Source organism: Equus caballus, chromosome 15 (genome assembly GCF_041296265.1).
Source record: "Equus caballus isolate H_3958 breed thoroughbred chromosome 15, TB-T2T, whole genome shotgun sequence".
NCBI lineage: Eukaryota > Metazoa > Chordata > Mammalia > Perissodactyla > Equidae > Equus > Equus caballus.
Genome location: NC_091698.1, coordinates 94,619,921 through 94,634,330, shown reverse-complemented (window position 1 = coordinate 94,634,330; position 14,410 = coordinate 94,619,921). Strand labels below are relative to the sequence as shown.

Sequence of the window (14,410 nt, the reverse complement as noted above, 5' to 3'; positions counted from 1 at the left end):
ACTGATGAGGAAACTATAGGAAGTAAATTCAGAAAATGCTAGAGCCCCAAGCTTCAGAAATTCACAAACTCTACTACTCCCTTCTATTATTCTTAGAAGGACACTAAGCAAACAGGGCTTCTTATCCAAGTTTATTGTTCCATTGACCATATGCATACACATTTGTGTATATTACAATAAAAAAACATGAATATCATGACAATTATCCATAAATTTACATGTATGTATGATATATATAATATACATAATAGATATATATACACACATCATTTATAAAACTAACTTACAAGAAATAGGCAAATATATTTTGTTCACAGATTCATTCATAAAAATAATTTTAATAGTTCCCAAGTGCCATTACCCACTCAACAGGGTCAAAAATTGTGACCTACTATGTGTCAGACACCATGCTAGCCACTAGGGACAAAAAAAAAAGTTGAGTAAGACAGGAGCCCTGTCTTCAAAAAGTTCACAGTTAAGTGGGAATCAGACAAGCAAACCAACAATTAAAAAGGAAGTAGATTAGGCCAAGTGTGGTGATACAGGGACAAACAAGTCCCAAGGAGACATTAAGATATACAAACGATGGGGAGAGGACAGAGAGGAAGGGTTTCCCAAAAGAGCTAATGCTTGAAGTCAAATATGCAGGACTAATTAATTAAACAGAAAGGCGGGAGCTTTCAGGCAAAAGGAGTATCTGTACCAAGGCATGAAAAGCACGCTGGGGGTGGAAAAGTGAAGCTGCTTTGTACTAGACAGGCTGTAAGGCAGAGGGCTACTACAGGACAGACAGGCAGACTGTGAAAGGCTTATGTCCTGAATTAGAGAATATGAACTGTACTCCAAGGTCCACGGCAAACAATGGAAAGATTTATAGGCAGCATAACAGTACTAGTAGTAGAAGCACTAATACCAATAGCTTAATGTTGCCTAAATACTTCGTAGGTGTCAGACATTATGCTAAGAGCTTTACATATATTAGCTCATATAATTGTTTCCCACCCCAGCCTATAAAATTATGCCCATAATGATTCTGACATACTAATAAAATCACTATCACCATTCACATGGGAACTCAAAACATTTTTAAAATATTTGATCCTTAATCTTCTGAACACATCTAGATAGCTGAGAATGAGAAAAATGATAAGGAAACTGGCCTTAGGCCCCTAATGGTGCATTTGACAAGGAGCTGAAGACCAGTGTTTCCACGGGGGAGTTGGCAGAATCCTCTGCATTACCACCATTTTGTAGACTTCAAAACCATCGATGCCTCCCTTCTCCTTGCTCTCTTTCACTGTCAATGATTTATTTTATCCTACTGCTGCTTTAAGATAAAACACATATACCATGTTCTTCCAATTAAAAGAGGAAATGCATGTGAAGCACTAAATACAGTGCCTGGCACACAGTAAGGACGCTATAAATGTTTGTCAGCATCACAATGACCATGATTATCATCATTACGATTCCTACAACTACTACACTATTAAACTAACACAAAGTCAGACAGACGGAACTGCAGGTCCTCTAAACAAAACATAACAATTGATGTATCTACCTAATAGCGCCCTCTTATTTTCCCCCTGTAAGGTTCCCCTGACTTTTCAAATACTGCTCCTGCAGATCACTCACTCATCTTCTCCTAACCTCTACTCATTCTTAACGTTGCTTTTCAAAAGCCACTTTTTCTCAACAATCTCATCTCACACCCCTGGTTAAACTCTCACCGTGCTTTGCATTTTTCCTTCATGGGATATGTCAAAGTTTATATCTATATATTTGAGTGTCTACATGCCTCATGAGATAACGGACCATGCCTTTTTGCTCACAATCATACTCCTGGTATCCACTAAAATGGTTCACATAGATAAATGATAGTCAGTAAATGTTTGCTGAATATAAAAAACAATGATCAAATCCCAGACTTTTTTTACCAGTCTGTATCTGACCAACTCTTGACTTATACCTAAATATTTTTTCCCACATCGAATTCAAAATAAAAGACTATAGACACTTGCAAATACTTTATCCCCAAACTGGCTTAGACTTCTTAAAACAGTTTCAATTTCAAATATCTCCAAAATGCACATCTCAAAGCAAAACATTTAAGGCAATAAGAGAAATCAATTTAAGATGTTTTAAAATTATTTTAATAAAGTTATAATAATACTTATTAATAAATATTTAATATCTATTCTGACTTTTAAGAAATATTGTTAACAGTTGCAGATTTGAAATTTTCATTTTTTAAATATTTTGGAAACTCTTACCTTGACATTTCCCAATAATAGATGTAAACTCATCTTTTGCAGACCTGCAAAATGTGTAAAATTAATTAAGACAACAGCTTTACTATAACAACACTACTGTGTAGTACCATAAAACACCACAAACACTAGAGACTGGACAACTTTTCTACACAACACTAAATCATTCCTTCTCTCACAAAGATGGTTTTGTGCCTCAAATAAGAAGCTTTCACTGGTGACAATGTTTCCTTCCAATCTTCCTATATCACCAGAAATGGAGCTAAACTAGGAATATAGCGATACAAGCATAAGTGAGTTTAAACATGCTTTTTTAATACAACAGAGATGCCTGGGCCCCATCCCCAAAGGTTCTGATTCAATAAATCTGGGATGGGGCCCAAGCAAAAATATTTTTTAAAGCTCCACAGATTAATCCTGGTTAACAATCACTGGTCTATTCCATATCACAAAGTTTAATCACTTAGGTAAAGGTCTTGTTTTAATAAATCAAATAGCTTTAATAGGTAACCATATCCATATCAGTGACCTATTTAAAATCTGTGATCTTAAAATACATACCAGCACAGTATAATTATTTTATATTCAAAAATGAAAATAAGTAAACCTACTAAAAAATAATTTAGTAACAATTATCCAATGCTTTAATGTCCACACATTTGATCCAGCAATTCAATTTCTACAAAGTTATCCCTGGGAAATCATTACAGATATACGCAGATATCAAGGAAATTAATGCAGCCTAATTTATGAAAGAGAAAAATACACCCAGTATAAGGAGGTTATTAGATTTTGCTATATGCACTCAATGAAATATGGAATTACTATCTGTGGCATGGAAAGATGTTCACAATATATTAATTTCCAAAACTTATGAAGAAAAAAGGTATTAAATAGAATGTACAGTATCATCCTTCTACATATATATAAATATATTACACACACACACAGAGCAAAGTTTCAAAGAACACATATCAAAATGTTAATAATACACAACTCTGGATAGTGGAATTACAGGTAGTTTGTAGTTCTTCTTTCTGAAATACTTAACTGTATTTCATAATATTTGTAAAATGACTAAGCATTACTTTTACAACAAATTTTAAAGACTTCAATATTTCTAGCCATTTATTAAAATATTATGACAAAAGCCAATTATAAATATAAAAATAAATTTCCTCAAGAAATTGGACTGTTCAGCCTCCAAGCAGAATAGAGCAGAAAAAAGATGGGCTTTGAAGTAAAGCTGACCTGATTTCAGCTCTATGCATGCAACCTGGACAAAATATTCAACGTGAGTTCCATTTTCCTTTCAATAAAATAGGATGGGTAATAGCAATTTCATAGCTTAGGGAAAGGATTAAATGAGACATTATGTAGAAATTAGCAAGAACTAGACCTAAGTAAACGTTCATTACTTTCATCCTTAATATAATCACAAATAACAGCTGCTCTTTTTGCTGGGGGAGGGGAGGGAGGGAGATATAAATTTGGTTTTGTCAAAACTTTATAGAATTTATTCACTTAAGATAATTAAGCAAATTTGGAAAGGTGCCTTTTGTATAAGAGTCCCTTATTTTAATGCTTTTTGTTGTATTCTGTGATGGTTTCTCATTAGTTCCCATATTTACAACAGCCCATAATCATAAGAAATTATTACTTTATTATTTAGGAAAAAAGGAAACATATTCACCACTTATAATCCCTAACTACTGCCAAATTGCAAATTAAAGTAGGAATTCACAAGTCATTTTTTTATCCATGCAAGCCCCACACACCAGCAGGGTAAGTACACCATATTAGAGCAAATGACCAGAGGCCTTTGCCACTCATTACAAAATAAGGTTGGAGAACAGCAGCCCTAGCACTGTCTCGCAAAAGGCAGAGCTGTCTCTTAAAACTCAAGTGTGTCTCAGCTTTTCCTTTCTTTTCCTCAAAAACCATTTCCTATCTTTTTTTTTTTTCCATTTCCTATTTATAACTGCTTCCTAATATCGACTAATGGCCCCAGACACTAGCATTATCTTTCATTTTCTAATCCAATCAACAAATATTTACTGAATTCTGGATGCTTACTACTGTTACTACTGGAGCCAATCCTGCATTGTATACGTTCTTCACTGTAGTAGAAAAGACACATATGGAATAGTGAGAAAAAATGTTTTAAAAATTCAGGCACAGCCACTATTCATAGGGTTTGCTTTGGGGATCTACCTTGCCATTTTTCTTTCATGACCGTTCCACATCTTTGCTCAAAGACACTTCATTTCAGGTTAATGCAAACTAACTCTGTGTGTCTATATTCATTCAACGAAAGCAAATGAGTACCAACTTGAGCAAGTCAGTGGGCTATACCCTGTAATGCCCTCCCAGCACCCGCTTCCCCATCCCACTTGCAAACACCCCACTTATTCATCAAACATAAACTAAGCACCTATGAAGTTCAAGGAAATACAGACTGCTAGGAAAAAAGGACAGCCCCTGCCTCCAAGGAACACAATATATTTGGAGCTGCAGACTCTAAAAGCCATTCACATGGCGTTTTAGGTAAACGGTATACTCTGGAATTGTGCAAAGCAGTGGCCCTAAATATACTGGGGAAACCCACATACAAGCATATATGGCTAAACAACATGATCAAAAGGTAGTACAGATTCGTAGTTAAGAGCACGAACACTGAAGCTCGGAAGGCTGATTTCACATCCTTGGGCTAGTTATTTAACCATATTGTGACAGATTCCTCATTTCTAAAATGAAGAAAAATAGCAAAACCTACCTCACAAGGATTAAATGAGTTAACATATGTAAAGCATTTAAAATAGTACCCAAAACTGTTCGCATCACCTTCTTACCATTAAGGATAATAATGCGCTGATTAATACAAGAACATAAAGGATTGGCACCTAAGCAATGAGGGGAGGGGGCATCCATAGGGAGGTTGTTCCTGAAAGGCTTCATGGTGGAACTGACTCTTCACCACATAAGAGTCTTTAGTTATACTAATATTATAAAGCCTTTGCAAATTACAGACCAGATAAATAAGATCTTGATGAGTATCACTTCTGTTGCCCAGAAATCTCCCCTCACCACTTAATCTCAAATGCATGAATGCATTCCTAAAGAGCTGGATGTAAGTTTCACAAATAGTATTTTACACTCTAAGAATCCAATAGCAAATCTTTTTATACAAGCAAATAATTTTTCTTTTTATTCTTCTCATCAAAATTTTTATTAACAAGTACCAGAAACCCTCGGTCAAACCCTCCGCCACAGACCTAAATATCAATCCCATGCCCACATGCACATTCTGATCCTAATACCTAAAATCATCCCATTCATGTTCTCATTTCATGGGAAAAAGATGGAAACTTTGACTATTGACTACTGTTTATGAAGAAGTCATATTGTGAGCACATTTCTCAAAAAGATACATTTTACATTACTGCAACAAATAGAATAGGAAGTGCTAGCCCACTCCTATGAACAATTCAAGCTCAAATATTGTGCCAACCTGACACTTACTGATGGTGCTAAAAATGAGGGACCTGCCTATGAAAGCCTGAAAGCCATGCCAAATTAAGTAATGTAGTTCTGAAAGGCTGGCATTATTGCCAATTAATTCTACCCTGATGGTTTCAAGAGGGATCACGAAGCCTCCCCCTCTGAAGTCAATACCCCAATGGGGGCAAACCCTCTGTCGACTCCCCAGAAAGTTGAAGGGTCCAGCTCTGTTTGGATAAACAGAAAAAGAAAGAAATTTCACAAACAGAAAGCTAAAACCAGCGTGATAACAACTAAAAGCTTATTAATACTATTTTTAGTCAAGAATAATGAAGCAGCAGAAAAACCTTTTGACTGGCATCTGGACATCTCAACGTTTCTGCATTATTGCTTATTTTTTGAGAACCAAGAGTTAGGCCTTGGCCAGAGAAAGGAGTAGCCCCCAGTTTTAGAGGTGCAACACATTTTAGTCTGCTGTTGCTAATTTCCCAAAAATTGAACTAGTTTTCCTGAGTTAGCTGCTATTGTTGCTATTTCTTTCACAACTGACGTATAACTTAAAAATAAACTACATGGAACTACATGGAAAGCTGAGAGAAATCTTCTAGACATGTATGTGTACCACTGAATGTCTCAAGAGGAGAGAGAATATCACTGGTCTCAAGTAACAGGCAACCTTGGTCTTTTGCAGACTCACATTCCATCTACAGCTGTATATCAACAGAGCAAAGCAGCCCCTGCTTTTTTTACATCTTCCTGAGCACGTGCTTAGTTGACTCAGCAGCAACTAGTCAAACAAAAGTGATTTCCAGAGTTCTGGAAGATACGCCTTGTCTTCTGAGAAAGTAAAATTTGTCAGGACAAAGCAGAGTGATCTGAGGAAGTAGAACATGCTACTCTGATAAAGTATCCTTCACCCTTTAATTGGCATAAATTGGTGTTTGACACCTCACAAAATTATGTGAGTTAATAGAAAAATCCCTATAAATATATCCCCTTTAAAAATCTTAATTCCCACAAATCAAGTAAAATTTTTCTCAAGGGAAATTCTGAATATGAATAATATTAACAATTACCTGATCTCCACACACTGATCTTGAACAGCAGCCAAAAGTTTTCCGTTGCTTTCATTAGGGAGAAAGAGATAAAAAAATTCTATATGAATATTTGTAGCAATCTTCAACACAGATGGAATTATTTTAAGAAGTTAAAATCATTTTAAAAATTTTTTCACATCTTTAGTTATCCTACTTTTGACCTTACAATTTCATGAGTATAAAGGTACAAAAGCATACAAAATGATTCAATACAGGTGAATTAACACGTTTAAACAACACTAATCACATGTGACAAAGGGAATTTATATACAATAAAAACCAAGACTGCAAGCTTCAGGACCCCAAAATTAACATCCATAATAAAATTAAGTGCTAATCCAGGTAGAGAAACATTATCTGAATTTTATACATCCTTACCTTGCAAGTACCAAATGCCAGTTTATCTGTTTATTAACCAAGCGAACCAGTCCGTCAGGGAGCAAAAAAGGTGCAGGGCTGAAACCACAACACATCAGCCAACTTAGAATCTAATCAGGAAAGCCACATATACATAGGTTAATATTATCACCAGCAAATAGATCTATAGTGAGAGATATGGACTTTTGTTTCCACTGGAATATAAAATTTGAATATTGGCAAACACAAAACCAAAAGTTACCAACTGGATACCTGAAATTTGACCACATACACTTTTCTATTTCCAGAAAAACATGTTGCTATGTTCAAAGGTATAAATTTTATGACCTTTCTAAGGAAAAGACATCGAGGGTGCCAGTAACATAGCAGAGTGAGCTTACAAGAAACCCTTCCTGCTTGCACACCTAGAAATTCTGGCTCACCTCTAACAAAAACAAATCCTAGGTATAGCTAAACTCACAAGAAAGAAAGAACTCTCCAAGTACTAGAAATGAAGAGAGAACTGAAAGTTAGAATTGGGCACACAACAAAGGGAGGGACAACAACTCAAAACAGGAGTTAACACCTGAGACAGGAAATGAGCTGTGGGCCACAGAAAGGACAGGAGGTGGCAGTGAGACTCCTGCAACGGCCAGGACCCTCAAACGACTGTGCTATCAAGGAAAGGAGAAGTGCATGAACCCCACCATGGGCCCAGGGAGACTGTGAGGAGCCTCATCTCCGTCTGGAATTCTGGTCTGTGGGGGACGGGAAGGAAATCCCCTATGAAAAATCAAAACGCTAAGCCTTTAATATGTGTAAGATTGGACTGCAATTTCACTTTACTCATGCAATGCAAGCATTCCCAAGCATAAGCTCACAGTAACATCATCCACAAAGGACATGAGGAAATGATCTCCTATAAGCGAATCAGCAGACAAAACAAATTAGAGGAGTAACGCACAAAGAAATCAAGAAAACAGATGAAAAAGAAGGATAAAGAAAAGAATTAGATAAAAATATATGAAAAAGAAAAAATACATTATGAAAATTAGAAAACAGAAAACATGATAAAAAATATTTGTAATATACATTTAGTATATTATGTTCATTTTTTAAAATACAAAATATTTAATACCATGAGATAGTTACAGAAATAATATAATAAAGATATGAAACAGGCACATGAATGATACCATCAACATGGGGATGATAATTTCCTCTGGAGGGGGAGGGGCAGGAAAAGGATAGTGGGAGGGGAAGCCTACGGTGGGATGGGGGACCCTGAGCTGTATAAAAACAGAGAGGGCTACCTGAAGCAAATATGGCAGAAGAGCAACAACTTTAATTCAGCTATAGATATAAGTCATAACAGGTTTATTGTACTATTGTCTACAATTCTCAGTCTATTTATATTTCCTAATTAAAAGAAAACAACTTTAAAAGAAAAGTCCAATTGAAACAAATATTGACCCCAAAACCTTTAGGCTTAATTACCATAAACTCAAGAGCCAAAATTTAACTACAATCTTTTTGAAAATAACATATCATGGGGAAGACAGAGAATCACCTCATCGTGCGTTCACAGGCTGTACACCAATCAATGGGGTCAACTCAAGGAAAGGGACTTCTCAGGAGAAAGGCAGCTCGTGATGCCTCATCTTAACGTGCTCACACACCAGACAAGGCTTGTCCCAGAAGGAGCTCTTGCTGAGTCCTCCTTCTCAATAAACAACAAAAGGCCTGACTGCCAAGCAGTAGCCTAAACAGCCATATTTGCTGCCCATCCTATCCCAGGGGGTTCAGAACTGCAAGCTGGGGCCCAGTGAGCTCAGGAAAACAGCCCTCCCTCTCAAACTCCTCTCCCTTCTCTCTCCTCTCTCTCCTCTCTCTCTCTACTCTATCACACCCCACACTCCCAAAATACAAGATAAAATTAAATCAGTAAATTTAATGGACACATACACACACACACACACACGAACACACAGAGAAAAAGCAGAAAAACAGTGAAGCTAATCTTGGAGAAGAGCCAAAGGTCTCTTTTACAGAACAATATATATTATCTCTGGAATTTTCAGACTAGATGTCTTTAAGGAAAAAGCAATCTGTGGTAAATAATTCTATAAAACAATTCTTACACACATCTCTAAAAGCAGAATTATATCCTTTGTCAGAATAATCATTTCTTTGTTCCTTTTAAGGCTGAAAATTAGCAGCATGCCTAAAAACATACTTAACACTCAAAAGAATTAAAAAGTACCCAAGAACCGAAACCAAGAGAACCTTCCCTGATGTACAGCAACTGAACGTTGACCACAAGAGCTGACACAACAACAAGAACAAAAACGTTCTGAAAAAGATACACAAGCTACAGACCCATCGTGTGAGCATTCAAGATAAGGCCGAGGACACTCACCAGAGAAAGGAGAAGGCGTCATGAGATATTCTTAGTAATGACCAAAGGGACAAAAATTACCCTGAGACACCCTGTCAAGGTCTGTGCCAAATGCTTGAAATGCCTATTTTATAGACTGGGTTCACCAGTCAGCATCTATATCACAATCTGGCATTCAATTCAGAAAACTTAAATCATAAACAGGATAATAGTGTTTGTACTTGAAGTTCATACTGTTTCTCTGAAGAAGTGATGACTCACCTGTACCAGAAGTATTGGCATAAAAATAATAAATGATCTGTAACAAAAAGAAATAGCAAAGCCAAATATGAATCAACTACTCTTTAGGAATCATTTTCAAATTAGATTTATTGACAATAAATCTAAAATATACTGTAGACAGTCATTACAAAACAAACCATGGAGAATATAATTCAAAATAAGAGAAGAAATACAATCTAATATACACTACAACTCTTACCAGATCATATATTTGTTCATATTAAGTCCCAAGTTTGTGGTATTCAAAACTTTGAAGGATTTCCTAACAGTACAAAAAGTAAAAGTGGTGCTAAGTTTCACTTAAGTGGCTTTAATAAACCATAAAGAAGCCATAGTAATCACCCTTTAAAATCAAAGTATTTTGTATAAAAATTAAGATACCATTTTACATTATATGGCACAGATTTAAAAAATAATAATAATACCTAAAATGGGAAAGTTCATAGAAACAAAATCTCTAGCACACTATTGACAAATAACATTTCATATAATCTCACTTAAAACGTATACGTATGTGTGAACACGTGTACACAGTTAGGTATATATCAATGGAAAAAAGTCTGAAGGATAACAGATGATCTCTGGGTGGTAAAATGAGGAATAATTTATTCTAATTTGTGGTTATTTATATTGTCTAAATTTTCTAACAAATTTTATTACTTGGGTACATTTTCTAAATTTTCAAAATTTCAAAGCATTTGTGACAATGAAAATTGAATATACAAGGGCTTCCTATATCAGAATATAAAATTATTTTATCTTTATCAAAAGATAAAATTATACTTAATTTTAAATACTCAATTCCTTTGAAACCGAATCTTGTCTTTATAAGTAGTTCAAATTCACCAGTATAATAAAGATGGGCTTTGGAGCAGAAAGACATGCACTCACATTCCAAATGAATGCCTTTGGGTAAGTTTCCTCATCTATAAACATAAACTTGTAACAGTACCTACCTTGCCGATCTGGTAAAAGATGACATGAATTTATATACTTAAAGCCCTCACAACACCAGCTTAATGTGGCCAGTGCTCAATACTCTCTCAGATCCTGGAGCTCTATGTCAAATCCATCAGGAGTTAAATGAATGCCCAGTTAATCAAATTTGTAATTTGAGTAACTCTGACCAGATGTATCTGAAACATCACGTAAACCTCTTAAAATGTAGTGGCAGTCTTTTCATCTTCAATATCCACAGACTCTGAGACTCATACTGGGTTTGATTTTCTTCATTTCTTCTAGAACACATCCAAAATAGTTAAACTCAGGCCATACTTTACTTCTAAGCTGCATTAAAAATGTGTGTGTGTTTATATACATATACATACATATGTATGTGTATATTTCTGTATATATACACCCACATATGTATAGATACATATCATATCTATAATTAAAATATATACATATTTATCAGGCTGTAAATTAGAAGGTTAAAGAACACATTCTAAAATTCCTAAACGTTCTACAACAATACAGTTATGAATGAAACGGGAAAAAATTATCTGCTAACTATATCAGTATACGCAGAAAAATAAATAAGCTACACTTACCTCTAATTGCTTTTGTGATGAGAAAGGACGCACCATGTTTCCGGCTGCCTCTAGGCTACGATTGGAAACAAAAAACAAAAAAACTTTCATATGAGAATTTTCTAGTAATACTTATACAATACATAAAGTTATATTTCTTTGCTAAAACTCAGAGTATTGGGTACAAGTTACCAGTATTTAAAAACTACTTACAGATACAAACAAAACAAGCAGAAGCAGGACTGAGAACGGCGGGTGTAAAAGTGAGCATGGCACGGTCACAGGCACTTGTCAGGATGATGTTAGAGGGGAGGACAAAGACTGAAGCTGGAAACTGCTTCCAAATCAAAACACCACTCCAAAGACAAGAGAAGCCAAGGGCAAAGACCACACTGGCTGCCGGTTCAGCACAGCCTACTTGGGTGGGCTTAAAACAAGCTTTGCTTACAGGAAAAGTAATCACAGATTACTAAAGTCAGGTCTTGAGGTAAATTTATTGAATATTTGTTGTATATCCACAGAGAAAATGCTACTAACACACACACTGATATATAATTGCTACATTAAATAGTTCCTTAAGTACAGAGGAAACATTGTGTAGGCTAAACAATACTAGGCACTACAAATAACGAGTAAGATGTACTAATGCGCTGTTAAGAAAGGAACAATGCACACGCCGTAAGTGCAGACAGATAGGGCTTAAAAGCACAGGAAAGTTACTTCATTCAACAAACATAAATTGATTATACACTTCGTGTAAGACACAATTTGGTCCTGGGAAGGGATACAAAGATGAATCAGATGTAGCTGCCCCCCAAGAGCTTGTAGTTCAACACTTGAAATCAGTAGAACCAAACAAGAGCTATGAGATTTCAACATAAGTTGATGTTGTGAGATATATGTATAAATATATATATATGGGTTTTTTTTGGAGAGGAAGATTGGCTGTGAGCTAACATCTGTCCCAATCTTCTTCTATTCTGTACGTTGGATGCTGCCACAGCACGGCTTGATGAGCAGTATGTAGCTCCACACTTGGGACCCAAGCCCACAAAACCGTGGCAGCGGAGCAGAGCGCACAAACTTAACCACTATGCCACTGGGCAGGCCCCAGGCCTTGTTTTTTCACAAATCAATTTATAATGTTAAGCATTCGGAAACATTATTGTAATTAACCAGTGAGTGCTAACCGGTGGAAACATATCCTTATCAACCAACAGCAGCAGCAACAGCTACCTAGCTGCATAACCTACAAAATATTCACATTGTTCAAGACAAACAGAAACTAACACTTGAAAAAAGATAATATATGCAGATCTCTGCCAGCCTACCAAATATATTATTCAAGACAAGCAGAAATTGCAGTGAGGAGGTTAAAGAAAAACTACTAACTTTCTAGGAGAATGAGTAGTTTCTCCAGTAAAGCAACACTCAGGAAAGATGCTGTAAAAAAGATTTCGTATGGGCAGGATTCCGTGATCTTTAATAAAAGTCCTTTTCGATCTTGCTGCATCCTCTGAGTCTAAAACAGCGACTGGCACATGTTAGGCCCTCAATAAATCTGTTGAATAAATGTGGATTCCTGGTTCCTACTCTTCACCTCGTGCCTAAGAGGCCCTCTCTACGGAACAACTGATAACCTCAAGGTCCACTTCAGGTTACAAACCCTTCTCTAACAGAGAACTCAACCCCGGTCAGTAGCTCCTTACTCTTCACACCCAAGGCGTTCTGCTCGCACCGCTATTATAGCGCATATTCCACCAGGTTATGAGAACTGTTCGCTGGCTCGTCTCCCCTCTAGACTACAAGCACCACGAAAGTTATTCGCCTCTGTATGCCCAGCGCCTGGCACAGAATCTGGGATACAGATGGACACACACAAACACTTATTAAATGCTTGTTGACTGAAATATACAAGAACTGGCGCAACTCAGCCCCAAGTAGGAGTAAACGTTAGATGCCGTACCCTGCGGCAGCCCCCCAGATGCTGAGACGCCTATAGGGACCTGGAAAATTCTCCCACCGCAGATGAGAATCAGCCCTGGCCAGCCCTGTCGGCCCACGGAAAGGGACCACCGAAGAGTCTAGAAATAAAAAAGACCTTCCCGTCCAACGCTGTGCCTCCCCTCCAAGTAAAGAGCGGTGAAACTGACAACCAAGGTGGGAAGGTACGTGTCCCAGAGCCCGGGGTTCCGACCCCCGACAACCGAATTCGGAGCCCAGGAGGAATCTTGGGACCCTTCTCTTAGGGGACCCAGACCCGGGCGAGCCCGCGGTGCCGTTGCCAGGGTGACCGCAGAAGCTGCAGAGCCCTGCTCCCCCGCCCACCCGGCTCCACTCCCCTGCGTGGCTCCTGCTACGTGGCTCTGCCGGGGCAACGGCCGCGCCAAGCTGGCTGCAGCTCTGGAGGGGCCTGGTTCACCTGTACTTCTGTCTCCGGGGGCCACTCGGTGTTGACCAACAAGTCATAGAGAATCGTCTCCTCCTCGCCCTCCGCAGCGCCTGGAACCACAGCAGGCGCTGACTCGGAGGCCGCCATGTTGGCCCGGGACCGAGCGGCTGAGGCAGGGTCACTACGGCATCTCGCAAAGGACAAGCTTCCTTAGCCGCGGCCGCTTTTGTTTCGCAGGGAAGGAGGTAGAGTTGACTGGACTTGGGAAGGAAATGCTAAATTATGTATTCGTTGCCTAGAGCGCAGAAGGAGTACAAATAATGGTTTTTTAAACAAACGCTAAAAAGTTATCCAATGCAACAGATTAAGCCAATGAAAGGTATCAGAGGAATGATGCTATAGGAGCTCAGAAAAGGCGCGGAAGGCCAGAGGGTCTGAAGGGGCTTCCTGGAGAAACTGGAGCTTGTCCTGGGTCTTTAACAACAGGTAGAATTTGAATCAAGTGGAGAAGGTTGGGTAGAGCATTTCAATTGGGGGCAAATGGAGTGAGCAAAGACAAAGACAAATATCTAGTTGAAAGA

The 14,410-nt window shown here is 37.7% G+C and overlaps 1 protein-coding gene across 1 annotated transcript in view; it reads right to left on the bottom strand.

Moving 5' to 3' along the window:
* Window positions 1–14,026, bottom strand: part of NBAS (NBAS subunit of NRZ tethering complex) — a 331,876-nt gene extending 317,850 nt beyond the window's left edge. The window contains exons 1-6 of the mRNA XM_014731302.3: window positions 13,860–14,026; window positions 11,459–11,513; window positions 9,885–9,921; window positions 7,247–7,324; window positions 6,848–6,895; window positions 2,274–2,317 (exon numbers count right to left, since the gene is read on the bottom strand). Of these exons, the coding sequence (XP_014586788.2) occupies window positions 2,274–2,317; window positions 6,848–6,895; window positions 7,247–7,324; window positions 9,885–9,921; window positions 11,459–11,513; window positions 13,860–13,976 (379 nt within the window). The 5' untranslated portion in view covers window positions 13,977–14,026. The remainder of the gene's footprint in view (window positions 1–2,273; window positions 2,318–6,847; window positions 6,896–7,246; window positions 7,325–9,884; window positions 9,922–11,458; window positions 11,514–13,859) is intronic.
* Between the last annotated feature and the right edge of the window lie 384 nt (window positions 14,027–14,410).